Source organism: Notolabrus celidotus, chromosome 10, assembly GCF_009762535.1.
Source record: "Notolabrus celidotus isolate fNotCel1 chromosome 10, fNotCel1.pri, whole genome shotgun sequence".
NCBI lineage: Eukaryota > Metazoa > Chordata > Actinopteri > Labriformes > Labridae > Notolabrus > Notolabrus celidotus.
The window spans coordinates 33,409,082-33,424,270 of NC_048281.1; the positions used below are offsets into that span (position 1 = coordinate 33,409,082).

General features: G+C 39.9%; 2 protein-coding genes across 2 annotated transcripts in view; both read left to right on the forward strand.

Annotated features, from left to right (window-relative positions):
• The first annotated feature begins 1,206 nt into the window (after window positions 1-1,206).
• LOC117820168 (interleukin-10 receptor subunit beta-like) lies at window positions 1,207-11,380 on the forward strand. The gene is made up of 8 exons (XM_034693849.1): window positions 1,207-1,351; window positions 3,774-3,870; window positions 4,016-4,139; window positions 5,417-5,577; window positions 6,939-7,099; window positions 7,277-7,433; window positions 7,559-7,689; window positions 10,240-11,380. The coding sequence occupies exons 2-8, from the start codon at window positions 3,822-3,824 to the stop codon at window positions 11,023-11,025; spliced, it is 1,569 nt and encodes a 522-aa protein (XP_034549740.1). The 5' UTR covers window positions 1,207-1,351; window positions 3,774-3,821; the 3' UTR covers window positions 11,026-11,380.
• A 1,974-nt stretch (window positions 11,381-13,354) lies between these two features.
• Window positions 13,355-15,189, forward strand: part of LOC117820336 — a 21,363-nt gene continuing 19,528 nt past the window's right edge. The window contains exons 1-4 of the mRNA XM_034694064.1: window positions 13,355-13,456; window positions 14,008-14,142; window positions 14,336-14,465; window positions 14,590-14,756. Coding sequence (XP_034549955.1) covers window positions 14,094-14,142; window positions 14,336-14,465; window positions 14,590-14,756 — 346 coding nt within the window. The 5' untranslated portion in view covers window positions 13,355-13,456; window positions 14,008-14,093. The remainder of the gene's footprint in view (window positions 13,457-14,007; window positions 14,143-14,335; window positions 14,466-14,589; window positions 14,757-15,189) is intronic.

A 15,189-nucleotide genomic window follows, 5' to 3' on the forward strand; every position in this document is an offset into this window, starting at 1 on the left:
AACAATACAAAATTCTGCACAGCTGATCACATTTTGAATACATAGTGTTAAATGTATTTAAACATTTTAAATATTTCTGTTAATGTTTGGCCCAGGATAAGGGGCTATTATTGGATTCAATAATCACTGGTTTTGTAAATATATTGCAAATTTGACTTGTTTTTTTTATTTCTTATTTTTTTAAACGTATATTCTATTTGCTTTTCTTGCTTTGCTTTTCAAAATAAACACATTATACAAACGTTGGTATCAAAAGTCAGTTTAGCCTCCTTTAAAATAGTCCATTCTCTTGGCAGGCAGATTGTTGAAGTCTCAAATTGTGTGTTAAGTTCTCCATATTGTGTAGTTTTCCCAAAATGTCCAACCAGTTTCTCTGAATAGGGGGTCCTCCTTACACCACTTTCTTGTTATAGCTTGCTTTGGTGCCAGTAGTAGTATTCCAGCCAGGTATCTGTCTGTGCTTTGTATATTCTCCTGTGTTAAATTTCCCAGATACAGCACTTCACACGTCTTAGGAAGTTCATATCCTAAAATTGCTGTCATTCGTTTCCACACTTCATCCCAGAACTTAGTCATTTTCACACATTGCCAAAAAACATGAGCGTGATCCATGACATGCTAACCACACTGTCTCCAGGAAGGAGAAGAGGACAGGTGAGAATTTTCCTTTAAGTTTGGGTGAAAAATCTCACAATATTTCTACTATATATCTACTCTGTTTCCTACACGTGTCATGCCATTGTTCCAGAGTTATTTTTCCCTTTAGTTCCTCTTCCCATTTATCTCTGATGTACAGAGTGGGAGTAATTTACTTTTTTAATTGATAACAGTTTTTTAATAATTACTCTTTTATATGCTCGTACTGTTTTTGCACATCTACTTTGCTGCTGTAGCACTTTAAATGTCCCTGTTGTGGGATGAATAAAGGATATCTTATCTTATCTTAATGATATCAGATAAAGTAAAAACTTTAATATTAAAGAAAAAATAAGAGAAAGAAAGATCAGTTTAAAGTGAGTGAGGGGTAATTTTAATGTGTCTGAAAAGGATAAGGATGAACTCATGAAGTCGGATCCCTTTGGATGGATAGAGCACTCGCTTTGATCTGTAGAACTAACACATTCCAGTCTTCTGTTGGTCGGATGCCAAATGCCAAAAGCACAAAAACAAGAACCGGAAAGGCAAGTACCGTTTTACTGTGAAAAGGCGTCACCGGAAGTGGTAGTGTGACGCATCACACTCACAGACTGTCCTCTCTGGTCAGACTGTAGTTCAGAATGTGTTGACGGGAGTTACAGTGTGTGTGTGTGTGTGTGTTTGTGTCGGTGTGTTTGCCTCGCTCAGAGAGAAGGTGAGTTAAACTTCAGATTCATGATTTATGTTTTAACTTCCATCAGAGAGAAACTCTGCTGACAGGAATGTGATGTAACTGTGTGACACAGACACAAACCAGCTGACTGAGCTGTCTCTGTGAAGCACACCTTTAAAGCGTCATTAAACAGGTAACCTAAGAGGAGCTCTAAGTGACAAGTTAGTGTTTAAACCATACACTGTATAAAACAGAACAAACTGATCCTGGATCAGTTAAAGTGCCAGAAATCTCTCTGAGACCAGATCAGGACTGAACCCTTATTTTAATGTTTCTGTCAACAATCCTCTTATTTAACATTTATTACTTTTATTTTGATGTTTGTTTGAATATGTATACATTTTTTTGAAGGTGACCTACTGAGAAGAATAATGATTATAATGAAAATTATTATTCTGACAATTAATTTGTAATTATTTTTGGTGTAATATCAGTGTGGTTAATTGAAAATAAATAAAACAGGTTTTAATTTAAAAACTGGTTATGTTATGATCTTTCAACAGAGAGGAAATATTTATTTTATTATATATTTCAGATAATTTTTTAATTCTATATTTATTCTATTTGTAACTCAGTGAGGAATTGGGCAATTGTATGGTGCTATTTGTACTTTTCTTTTCTTCTCTACGGATGTAAACTAGCCTTTTGGTTAACTCTGGCATATTTACAGAAGTGTTAATTAATATACATGGTCCCTTTAAATAATAAAATAATAAAATATATAAAAAAAATAGATTAGTAAATTCATTAAATAATCACAAATTGAAATGCTAACTATTTTATTTTTTCTGCCTCTTAAAGCACATTATTGTTTATATTCTGTGTTCTTCATGATTACAGCTCATGGAGAGATTTTTTTTTCATTTTTGGTCAAATTTTTTTTTTTTTAAATCCCTTTTTTTAAAACATTTTTAGCCCACAAGATTAATATTTACTCAAAGCAAATAATTATTATTAATAATGATAATAATAATACATTAAAAGTCTGTTTTCTTCTCTGGGATACAGATATCCCATAAACTGTATTTACAGCAAAGATGATTTTGCATTGTCGACATAATTTCATTGATATTAATTAATTCCCATAGTCATATGAACCGGGAAGTTGAGGGGGACTATTTTCTGAACAAGTCAACTAGTCTAAAGATATAAAATACTTGGATAAAAAGTAAAAAAATCAGCGTAATTTATGTAATACGTCTAAATATGGGAGCACAGAGTGTGCTGTTAAACAAAGAGTGGGGCTAAGGTTAGCAGAGCTAGCACTACCAGCCTTCAGTCGCCTCTGCAGGTTACCATAAGCATGTGTTACAAATGACCCCCTTCGAGTTAACCAGAAACAGATTGTAAAGTTTATTTAGAACATTTAGATTTAACATTTAACATTTACATTTACATTTAACATTTAACATTTACAGTTGTGCTCATAAGTTTACATACCCTGGCAGAATTTATAGTTTCTTTGGTAGTTTCTGTTGTCTTTATGATATAAAAAGACTTAAAACAGTTGTTTGATAAAAAATTTTTTCACCCAACCACTACATGAGTGAAAAAAAAGTTTTTCTCTTATCTTTAATATTCTCTGAAAAATGGCCCCAAAAAAAATCGCAAATTCTGACAGGGTATGTAAACTTATGAGCACAACTGTACATTTAACAATTACATTTTACAATTACATTTAACTTTAAGATTTAAAATTTAACATTAACATTTAACAATTACATTTAACTTTAAGATTTAACATTCAACATTTACATTTAACATTTACATTTGACATTTAACTTTAAGATTTAAGATTTAAGATTTACATTTACATTTAACAATTATATTTAACATCTAAAGTTTAACATTTACATTTTACATTAACATTTTGCATTTACATTTAACATTTACATTTAACATTTATATTTAGCATTTGGATTCAACATTGATTGTAACTTAAATATATTTTTCACACCAAAATAAATGTGAGGAAGATCACAAATATCGGTCTAAATGTGATAAAACAAAGTGACTTCTAAAAATTAACATTTTGTTTTTATGAAGTTTGGAGCTAAATGTGGAGAAATATTGCTTTTATTTTCAGTGTGCACAATTTTACAAACAGCGCCCAATATGCTACGAGATGCTATCCGTCGTCTGTGCTTGTTTGTAACCTGAAAGTCACTAACGATGGTGACGAGGTTTTATCACACATCCCAACATATCAATATTTTTAAAACTTGTCCAAAGTAATATTAATGTGGGTAATAATTAAACCTGTTTTCTCCTCACTGTGACAGAAATAATTCATTAAAATAATATGTCATAGCCTGTTATTTATACAGTGTTATTATGTTATTATAGAAGTGATAATATTAAATAACCTGTTGTTGTTGCTGTTGTTGTTGTTGTGTTTTCACAGTGTTGTTGGTATGATGACGCCTTGTTTGGACTGCCTTCTGACGGAGAGATGATCTGTGTGTTTCTGTTTCTCTGTCTGATTCGGCCTCAGTATGCAGGTGAGTGCTCACAGGCAAATAAAATAGTCCAGAGGCAGACACACACACACCCTCAGGCTGCAGGTGTGTGTGTGTGTGTGTGTGTGTGTGTGTGTGTGTGTACCTTGCTCTCTTTGAGATAACTCGTGCTGACTCCTCCTCACAGCGCTCGTCTCTCTTCCGGCTCCTGAAAACCTCTCCATGAACTCAAAGAACTTCCATCACCTCCTCCGCTGGGACCCTGGGCCCGGGACCCCTGCTGAAGGGACCCAGTACGAGGTCTTTGGAAGGTAACCCAACCCCACCCCCCCCACCCCCCACATCTTGATCTCTGCTGTCACTTCCTGCCGCACTCACTGAGGGGGGATTCCCCTCCAACATACAGATGGAAACACAGAGAGGCAAACTTTATACTTTATAATGATCTATAATAAACACACCGACATACAGTTGTGCTCATAAGTTTACATACCCTGTCAGAATTTGTGATTTTCTTTGGCCATTTTTCAGAGAATATGAATGATAAGAGAAAAACTTTTTTTTCACTCATGGTTAGTGGTTGGGTGAAGCAAAATTTTTATCAAACATCTGTGTTCAGTCTTTTTATATCATTAAGACAACAGAAGCTACCCAAGAAACCATACATTCTGCCAGGGTATGTAAACTTATGAGCACAACTGTATCAAACTACATGAGTAATAATGTGTTTATGACTTTGATTTACAGTCATGCTCACAGCTTTGTGATAAACAGAAGAGTAACATAATGTGTGCATGTTTGTGCATCATAAAAAACACACTTATTATTGTTTTGATCAAAGAGAAACAAAAACAACAAAAACATTTCATCATACAGATATCTTTCTGCTCGGCTCTTCAGATTAAATATTAAAATCTTAATGAATAAACTTTGTATTAAAAGTGAATATATAAATAAACGTATTAACAAGGGGAATTATTTATATAGAAGTGAATAAAAGTGTCTGCTGTGGAGGAGGGAACAGATCACTCGGCCTTGTTTTCATGTGAAGTCTGAAAAAATATATTTCTGTATAAACGTTGGAAACAGGAAACCAGAGACAGGAAGTGATAATGTCTCCAGCCGGACTCGAACCATTGTTTCTATGTTATTTTTTTGGTGGTTCACCAGCCTCTATACTTTCGGAGAAATACAGATGAGAGCAGAGCTTACATGAGAGTGGTTATGGTGTTAGTGTGTGTGTGTGTGTGTGTGTGTGTGTGTGTGAGTGTTTCAGTTTCAGGTATTCTTCGTTTGAACAGTCATTTTGAAGGTTTTGTTCTCAGAATGATTTGATTGATTTCAGTCTCATATTTATTGTGTGATCAGATGTGGTCGTCTGCTGTGGTAATGAGTATCAAGATTATCTTCACTGTTTGGTTTACTATTTGTTATATATTGGATGTTTATCAGAGTTTCTTTATCAGGTAACTTTTGCTCAAAGAGAAAAGCATTAGAAAGCAAAACTCTCTATTTCTTCAACTCTCTATGAAAGTGTGGAGAGTTGCAGAGTTGACTGTGTTTGTTTTGTGTTTGTGTGTGTGTGCAGTGTAAACAGGAATAAATGGAAACCTCTTGGAAAAACTCCAACGACTTCACTAAAGGTGAAGCTGAACACCAACAAGAAATACAACCTTTCTGTGCAGGCGTCCTACAACCAGAGCAGCTCCAAGATGTCAAGAAGCGTCACCTTCGAAGCATTTTCTGACAGTACGTTTGAAATGAACTCAGCCTATAGCAGTCTAAGCCTACAGAAGGCTAAGCCTATGACATTCTAACCTGTAGTAGTCTAAGCCTACAGCAGTCTAAGCCTATAGAAGTCTAAGCCTATAGCATTACAACCTGTAGTTGTCTAAGCCTACAGCAGTCTAAGCCTATAGTATTCTAACCTATAGTAGTCTAAGCCTTCATCAGTCTAAGCCTATATAAGCCTAAGCCTACAGCAGTCTAAGCCTACAGAAGTCTAGGCCTATAGCATTCTAACCTGTAGTAGTCGAAGCCTACAGCAGCCTAAGCCTATAGCAGTCTAAGCCTATAGCAGTCTAAGCCTATAGCAGTCTAAACCTACATCAGTCTAAGCCTATATCAGCCCAAGCCTACAGCAGTCTAAGCCTACAGAAGTCTAGGCCTATAGCATTCTAACCTGTAGTAGTCTAAGCCTACAGCAGTCTAAGCCTATAGCAGTCTAAGCCTATATCAGCCTAAGCCTACAGCAGTCCAAGCCTATATCAGCCTAAGCCTACAGCAGTCCAAGCCTACAGCAGTCTAAGCCTATAGCATTCTAACCTGTAGTAGTCTAAGCCTACAGCAGCCTAAGCCTACAGCAGTCCAAGCCTACAGCAGTCTAAGCCTATAGCATTCTAACCTGTAGTAGTCTAAGCCTACAGCAGTCTAAGCCTATAGCATTCTAACCTGTAGTAGTCTAAGCCTTCAGCAGCCTAAGCCTACAGCAGTCTAAGCCTATAGCATTCTAACCTGTAGTAGTCTAAGCCTACAGCAGTCTAAGCCTATAGCATTCTAACCTGTAGTAGTCTAAGCCTACAGCAGTCTAAGCCTATAGCATTCTAACCTGTAGTAGTCTAAGCCTTCAGCAGCCTAAGCCTACAGCAGTCTAAGCCTATAGCAGTCTAAGCCTACATCAGTCTAAGCCTACAGCAGTCTAAGCCTACAGAAGTCTAGGCCTATAGCATTCTAACCTGTACTCTTAAAAGTACAGACTGACTCTACCTCGCAGAGTAGGACTAGTAGATGATTATGATGTTGTTGTTGATGATGTTGATGTTGTTGTTGTTGTTGATGTTGATGTTGTTGTTGATGTTGATGTTGTTGTTGTTGTTGTTGTTGTTGTTGTTGTTGTTGTTTTTTTGTTGTTGTTGTTGATGTTGATGTTGATGTTGTTGTTGTTGTTGATGTTGTTGTTGCTGTTGTTGTTGTGTGCAGCTAGAGTCGGTCCTGATGGATATGCTGCTGTACTCTCTCTGTTTAAGCAGAAACGTTTTGAGTCTGATAGTTACACTGTTGTTGTGTTGTTGTGTTGTTGTGTCGTTGTGTCGTTGTGTCTTTGTGTGCAGCGAGGATCGGTCCCGCTGAAGTGTTCCTGTCTGGATGTGGAAACTGCCTGACAGTCAACATTTCTCTGCCGGAGCCGGACCCCAGCTCCAAAGTGTCTGACCTGTACCGATTATACGACCCTTCCTTCAAAGTGCTGTGGAAGAAACGAGGCGATCCACAGGTCAGAAAAACACCATGATCTGTTCCGTGTATGACGATGATGTTCACATGAATTACTTTCATTTAATTTCACCTCAATTCACCGTGTGACCGACCGATCGACCGACCAACCTCTGGGGTCACAGTCGAAGCTGCAACAGATATCAGAGTGACGCTGTTTCTTTATCTTTCCCTGCAGAATGTGTTGGAAACGAAGAACAGGAGTTTTATGTTACCTAACCTGGAGAAGGGGGTGGAGTACTGCATTCAGGTGGAACCAGACATACGTGTGAATAAAAACACAGAACCCTCCACCTGGAGCTGCGCCTTCACCAGCATCCTGGAGCCCAGTAAAGGTGAGCTTAGTGTTTGGCCGTAACATCATGCTGTATGAAGAAGACTTGGAACTAGAGATTGAGACCAGAAATGCTGGGTGTCACTAACTCTGTGTGTTTATGTGTTTGTGCATGTGTGTGTTCAGTCCCTGTGTTTGTAGGTGTGGCTGCTGCTCTGCTGATCCTTGTTACCGGTGTGATCATAGTCGTCATGTTCAGCCTTTATTACTCTGGGTTTCTGTGTAAACTGAAGGCCAACCTACCCAGGGCGCTGCTGGTAAGAAACTCCTGTATTCAAATGAATCTGTCTGCTCAGTTTACATCCTGCTCTGCATGCTGATTGCATCTGAAATATGTCTGATTTGATGGCATGTTGGCTGTTTGAGAAATCCTGGTACTGATCCTAACTAAGAGATCATGAAACTGGGCACAGGTCAGCCTCAAGTAGAAGGAATCAGCAGGAGAGTTTATCTGCTAAACAACATGAGAAAAAAAGCGTGTAATGTCCTCAGTAGATGGGTCCATCCTGTGTCCTCTAAAAGTTCTTGTTTTTGTTGCTGACTCGCTCAGATTGTTATTCTAAGTGTCTGACAGCATTACAGAGAGGATCCCTGCAGAGATAGAGCTCTTCGTTAAAGAGGAAGAAGACTTTTTGAACCAGAAACAGCTGTTACATCACGCTCTAGACCACACTGATAAAAACAGGACTTTTCTCCCACACACAGGTGATCCTGCTCTCGACTGCGGCCTCCACCAGTTTGCATGTCACACAGATTATGTTACACTCTTCAGGGTTATCCTCTTGTAACGCTGAATGAAGGGGCATTCACTCACAGCTGTCAGACCTCTGCTTTCACTCAGAACTCTGTCTGCCTCACATCGTGTGTGATGATGTGACCTGTGTGTTAAAGCCATAGACTGTATAAAATATGGACGTAGTATCCGTGACGTCACCCATTTGTTTCTGAAGCGCTGTTTCGAGGCCAATCATCCACTGCTGTCTGACGTAAAGAGGCAGGCTTTGAGCCTCCTCGCCAACAGCTCCAGTGTTCCCGCCTGTCAATCAAGTCAGCTGTGCCTCTCATTGGAAGACTCTTAATCTCAAATCCTTCAAAATTGCTGCGTTAGAAATTAAATTCACCCCCCGTACAGTGTGTGCCGATCAAGAAATGAGCTATCCAGGCTACACTCATCTTTTGTACCAGGCTGTAAACATGTTTATTTCTGCTGTAAAGATCGGCTTTTTGAATTGGTGAGTATGTGGTTTCCGGTACTTTTGGAGCCAGCCCCTAGTGGACAATCGATGAACTGCAGTTTTTAGTACCTCCACATTTTGGACCGGAGGTTGCCGCTTGGTTTGAACGTTATCAAAAACTTGACTGAGAATATTTCAAAAATGGATTTAAGTTCAGTTCTAATATTTTAAGACATATAATAGTATGTACATGTGACTATAAATATCATAGGTAGAAAGTGTTTTGTTGATTTGGGTCACCAGAAGCTTTAAAGGTGACATATCATGCAAAATCGACTTTTTAATGGTTCTCTACCTGAAATATGTGTCCCTGTCTCTAACCCCCTGAAAATGAAAAGAATCCATTCTGCCCCTGTTCTGATTTCTCCACCTTTCTGTAAATGTGTGCTGAAATGAGCCGTTTCAGTTTTCAGTGTTTTTCATACGTCACAACGCCATCCGGTCTGTAACAGGAAGTCAGAGCTCGGAGCTTGTTCAGCCCATAGACTGTATAAAATACAACTCAACCCCTCCTCCGTTTTTCATTCCCTGCACACATGTGTGCTAACAAGGAGCTTAGGAGGGAGGCATGCTAGTTGTAGGCTGTCTTAATAAACACAAAGGTCGGTTTTACTCCCCACGTGTGCAGATTTGAAGATCTAGTGGATGATTTTTATTTTTCATGGAAAAGTGCTAGCGCTAGTTAGCATAGCCACATAGCTACATGTTGGTAGCTGTGTACCAAGACACACGTCGACATACTGACAAATAAAAGAACAAGAAACACTAAATCTGTGACCAATCCTTCAGAAAGGTCCTGCTGCAGGCGCCTCTCCATCAGGATCAGATTCTGGATCAGATTCAGAGGGTTGAAGTAACGCGGGTCTGTGAGCAGCCGTGTATATTCAGCCAACATGTAAACATTAGATCAACGTGCTGGAGAGCCGAGGGCACACCCACTTCCTGAGGGGGCGTGGTCAGAGAGCTCATTCTCATTTAAAGGCACAGACACAGAAAACAGCCTGTTCTGAGCAGGGCTGAAAAAGAGGGGTTTAAAGGCAGACCAGAATCTGATTTCAAAGTGTTTTTCTGAGCAATACACTTTAAAGACATGTTTTGGGGACCTCTTAGACCAATATATGTTGATGAAATAGAGCAGAATATGTCACATTTAAGATCCGTTCGCAGCCTACATTATCAGAAACATGGGCACATTGTGGCAAGCTTTAAACTCTGAATTCATTGTTGCATGAGTTGGTTTGGTGCAGGATTCAGACAGGATCACTTCTGATTGGACACCGGTGTTTGGGTTTAAAGAGTGACCCTGTTATCTGTGGGCTTTGAGCTGCATGTATCAGTGGCAGTCGTGATCACAGCAGCTGAAGTGAATGCTTCCTAGTTTATCTTTTAGTTATAATGTACTCGTTTGGTATTTCTGATGGAAAACTAAAGGCATTGCCGACTTTAAGCATTTGGCTTAAAGTTGCCATAAACACCTTTTATACCTGGAAGCTGATTGACTTGTACCGGACCTCGGTTAAATCAGGTTTTGACTACAAATCAACAAAGTAACTCTTAGCTCTTCCTCTGCAGATGGCGCTGGGCGGAGGCTACACCCTGACCCCAGAGATGCCCATCCTTGAACATGTCTCCATCAGCTCAGAGAAATCCAGCCGGATCCACATCCACCCTACACCGCAGCCTGCAGCCAGGGGGGAGGAGGGGGAGGAAGAGGAGGAAGAGGAGGTGGAGGAGGTGGAAGAGGAGAATAAAGAGTACATGGACAGAGGAGCAGAGCTTCATAATACTGACGGATCCGGCCCTAACTCTGCCTCGGGGGATTCTGGGGTATCAACAGCAAACCGTGAGAGTGAGGGCAGCGTCACACAGGGAGGGCTTCATCAGGAGGAGGAAGAGGAGGAAGAGGAGGCAGAGGAGGCGGTTTCTGTCAGACCTGAAGGAGGTCAAACTGGACTACAGGGTCATGTGACCAAAGAGGAGGGGGTGGAGAAAGAGGGGGAGAACGAGGAGGAAGAGACAGAGGAGATAGAGGAGGAGGAGGAGGAGGTGTGTGACAGCTCAGGTAACGTCAATCTGTTCTCAGTCAAACTCTCTACTCTCGCTGCGAGTGAGGAAGAAGAGGAGGAGGAAGAGGAGATAGAGGAGGAGGAAGAGGAGGTGGTGAAGGAGGAGGACAGCAGACACCTCCTCACACACCTGCTGGATCACACACACACAAATTCAGCTGTCACACACCTGACTGAGACACACACACGCAGCTCCCTTGAGGAAGAGGAGGAAGAAGAGGAGGATGATGAGGATGATGATGATGATGATGATGATGAGGAAGGATTCTCTGGATATATGAGACATTCGTGATGTTTACATTCCTCTGTTTTTTAATATACAGGTGTAGATTTTATTTTTGTATTTAAAGTGAAGGAAAAATCAGCATGTTTTAAGCCATCAACCTTCTCATTTCCTACAGTCTGAAGGTCTTTGAAGGCAGCACAGGAGCCTGTGAGGTCCAAACAGGCAGGACAGACTGGATGTGTTTTTTTAAACAATGTGACGGGGAGATGTTTCAGAAAATAAAGATTTAATGATTTCTAACAGACGATGAAGACGATGAATTTTGACCTGAGTTTTATGTTTCCACAGTGAGTGACACATTTCACTTTTAAAGCCCTCATGATGAGATCGTGTCAGAAATAAAATGCACACATGCACAGGACCGTCATGTTTCTCACATGATCTTAAATGAATTTTTAACCTGATTCATTCTGTATTATAACGTAGACTCAGTGTGTTTTTTTCTGTGATATCTGCATGTTGGAATAAGACAAAAAAACAGGTAATTGTGTAAAACAACAGGTACAAATATATGCAGAATAAAAATACAAAAGCAAATACAGAAATAAAAAATACAGAAAATAATTAACACAATAAATAAATACAGAAAAATAAATAGACAGAAAATAAACAAATGCAAAAAACAAACAAACACAGAGGTGCCATGAATGGTTCATTATGTTTATTCTGTATTAATTTCAAGGTTTATGGTTATTGATTGTTTATTTATTGGTGTTATTTTTGTTTATATTGATTATTGTGTGGTCCAAATGATCAGAGAATACAGAATCAAATAAATACGAAAACAAATATAAACAGAAAAGTACAGAAATAAATCACAGAAATAAAAACATATCCATAATTATATTTTTTAAAAATTATTGTGGATATAGTTTTTATAGGGATTTTTTTTGCTGTCCCAGTCTGTAATCTTCACTCAGGTGTTTCAGTGAAGGAGGTAAAAGATAGTCAAATGAGGGGTTAGGTAAGGACACACAGCTTGAAGCAGAAAGCCTGAGTCAACAAAGAAAGTTCACAACCCAGAGATTCAAAGTAAACCTGGGTATATTGAAAAATTGACTTTTTAATGGTTCTCTACCTGAAATATGTGTCCCTGTCTACAAATCCCCCGAGAATGAAAAGAATCCATTCTGCCCCTGTTCTGATTTCTCCACCTTTCTGTAAATGTGTGCTGAAACCAGCCGTTTCAGTTTTCAGTGTTTTTCATACGTCACAACGCCATCCGGTCTGTAACAGGAAGTCAGAGCTCGGAGCTTGTTCAGCCCATAGACTGTATAAAATACAACTCAACCCCTCCTCCGTTTTTCATTCCCTGCACACATGTGTGCTAACAAGGAGCTTAGGAGGGAGGCATGCTAGTTGTAGGCTGTCTTAATAAACACAAAGGTCGGTTTGACTCCCCACGTCTGCAGATTTGAAGATCTAGTGGATGATTTTTATTTATCATGGAAAAGTGCTAGCGCTAGTTAGCATAGCCACATAGCTACATGTTCGTCGCTGTGTACCAAGACACACGTCGACATACTGATAAATAAAACAACAACAAACACTCAATCTGTGACCAATGGTTCAGAAAGGTCCTGCTGCAGGCGCCTCTCCGTCAGGATCAGATTCTGGATCAGATTCAGAGGGTTGAAGTAACGCGGGTCTGTGAGCAGCCGTGTATATTCAGCCAACATGTAAACATTAGATCAACGTGCTGGAGAGCCGAGGCCACACCCACTTCCTGAGGGGGCGTGGTCAGAGAGCTCATTCTCATTTAAAGGCACAGACACAGAAAATAGCCTGTTCTGAGCAGGGCTGAAAAAGAGGGTTTTACAGGCAGACCAAAATCTGATTTCAAAGTGTTTTTATGAGCATAAACTTTGAAGACATATTTTGGGGACCTCTTAGACCAATATATGTTGATGAAAAAGATATATATGTCACCTTTAAATCTCAGAAAAAAAAAAAAAAAATGCACTTTTTTTCAGTGGCCCTAATCCTCTTTGGTACTAATATTCATATTAACCATCAATTCTTATTAATTTGATTGTTTTATTATTGTTGTTATTACTAAAGAGGTATAGATGTTTCCCTCCACTCCAGTTCTAAGCATACAGTCTATGGTTCTAAGACGTCACGTGATTTCCCATCATGACTTCCACTGCTGTTACCTTCACAAGCCGTCGGACTTATTAAACTCACTGCTTCATTCGCTAAGTAAAGCACAAAGAAGTAGCAGCACAGACATCTTAGGAACATATTTCTATCACCTGTTTGTCATATTTAACTCAATATGGCAAAAATATGTTTAACGCCAATTTTAAATGATGTTTTTCACCACTTGAACTTCTATCGAGTCTATGGAGCGAAACTGTATTGTGTTTTCAGATTTCCTGGAGGTCCCTGAAGGCATCATTAGTGTTAACGGTTGGAGAACCATGGAATACTTCAGGTACGAGCTATATTTAACATTTTACATCGACTTACCCACAGGTTTAGACTCTTTACAGCGTTTTAAATACATTTAAAAACAGATTTAAACTCTTTATTAAAGCTTTTCTCTTCTAGTTAGCCTACAAGCTAACAGACTGAGAGCTAGTCCGTTAGCAGGAGGTTTCCTGTGTGTGTGTGTGTGTGTGAGAGAGAGATAAAAACAGTGTGTGGGCAGAGACACGACGGGTAGTGGTTAATATCTGTATTTGACACACTCTCGGGGATATCTGTGCTAAACTCAAGGTTCAGGGACAGTCTGCTCACTAATGTAATGTATGATAGAGTTATCAGGCTGAAACACAGCAGGAGGGTTCATTTTGAAAGTGAAAGTGACATTAAAATGATCGTTGGCTGTGTTAAAGTTGATTTATACAACAATGTGTTACTTCTAATAACTAAATACAACTTGTGTTTAGTGTATATTCACATTAAAGTCCAACTCTATAAACCCCACCCCTGTAATGTGACTGTAACCACCTACATAGTGAACAGGTGTGTCATCTCCCACAGAGTCGGAAGGAACGTGAACGCCTCATGGTGACTCCAGTGTGATGGTGAGCAGGTGATCCCAAAGCAGCAGAGATGGTCTACCTGTCATGGCTGTTCTCATACTGTTGCTTACCTGGCTGTCTCCAGTGCTGCCAGGTGAGTCCACATAGTCATGTGACCCTGTGTGTGAAACTACTGACCCACACTCACACCTGTTGGCCCTGAACACAACACATGCAGCACCTGTAGAGGGATGCAAAGCCATACTATATCGTCTTTAATCTCACTCTGATCATTTTAAAATGACTATTATTCTCTGTGTGTATGTGTGTGTGTGTGTGTGCTGCAGCAATGAATAAACTCCCTCAACCTGTAAACCTGGACTTGACTTCAGACCACTTCATTTACCTGCTGAGGTGGGAGCGAGGAGCAGGGACCCCCCCAGGAGCGTCCTACAGAGTCAGCCTGTGCACAGACAGGTACGTTCACACCTGTCACACCCTCTTCTGTACCTATAGTCTTGACTTCCTGTGTGCTTTTCAGAATAAAAGCGTTCAAACATGAATTTATGACCACCACCACCCCTCTCTCGTGTTCCTGCAGGGGGACCTCCTGGCGTCCTGTCCTTGGCTGTCAGAGCGTTGTCGACCCACTGCTCTGTAACCTGACGGAGGCGTTATCTAACCCCTTAGAGTCCTACTTAACAAAGGTCACAGCTTACCTGGGGACTCAGAGCTCAAACGGCACATACAAAAGACTCACGCCATCATGTCAGAGAAAAGATTAAGACTTCTCAGCTTTATCTATCTATCTATCTATCTATCTATCTATCTATCTATCTATCTATCTATCTATCTATCTATCTATCTATCTATCCATCCATCCATCCATCCATCCATCCATCCATCCATCCAACCAACCAACCAACCAACCAACCAACCAACCAACCAACCACACATCCATCCATCCATCAAACCAACAATCCAACCATACATCCATCCAACTATCCATCCATCCATCCATCCATCCACCCATCCATCCACCCATCCATCGAACCAACCAACCATCCTACCATCCATCCAACCATCCATCCATCTAACCAACCATCCATCATCCATCCATCATCCATCCATCATCCATCCATCCACCCACCCATCCATCCACCCGTCCATCCACCCATCCATCGAACCAACCAACCATCCT

Excerpts from the sequence above, each read along its gene's own strand:
- LOC117820168 (XM_034693849.1), top strand. The coding sequence starts at position 3,822 with ATGATCTGTGTGTTTCTGTTTCTCTGTCTGATTCGGCCTCAGTATGCA. Across the intron at positions 3,871-4,015 it reads GATTCGGCCTCAGTATGCAG|CGCTCGTCTCTCTTCCGGCT; the intron begins GTGAGTGCTCAC and ends TCCTCCTCACAG. Across the intron at positions 7,434-7,558 it reads CATCCTGGAGCCCAGTAAAG|TCCCTGTGTTTGTAGGTGTG; the intron begins GTGAGCTTAGTG and ends GTGTGTGTTCAG.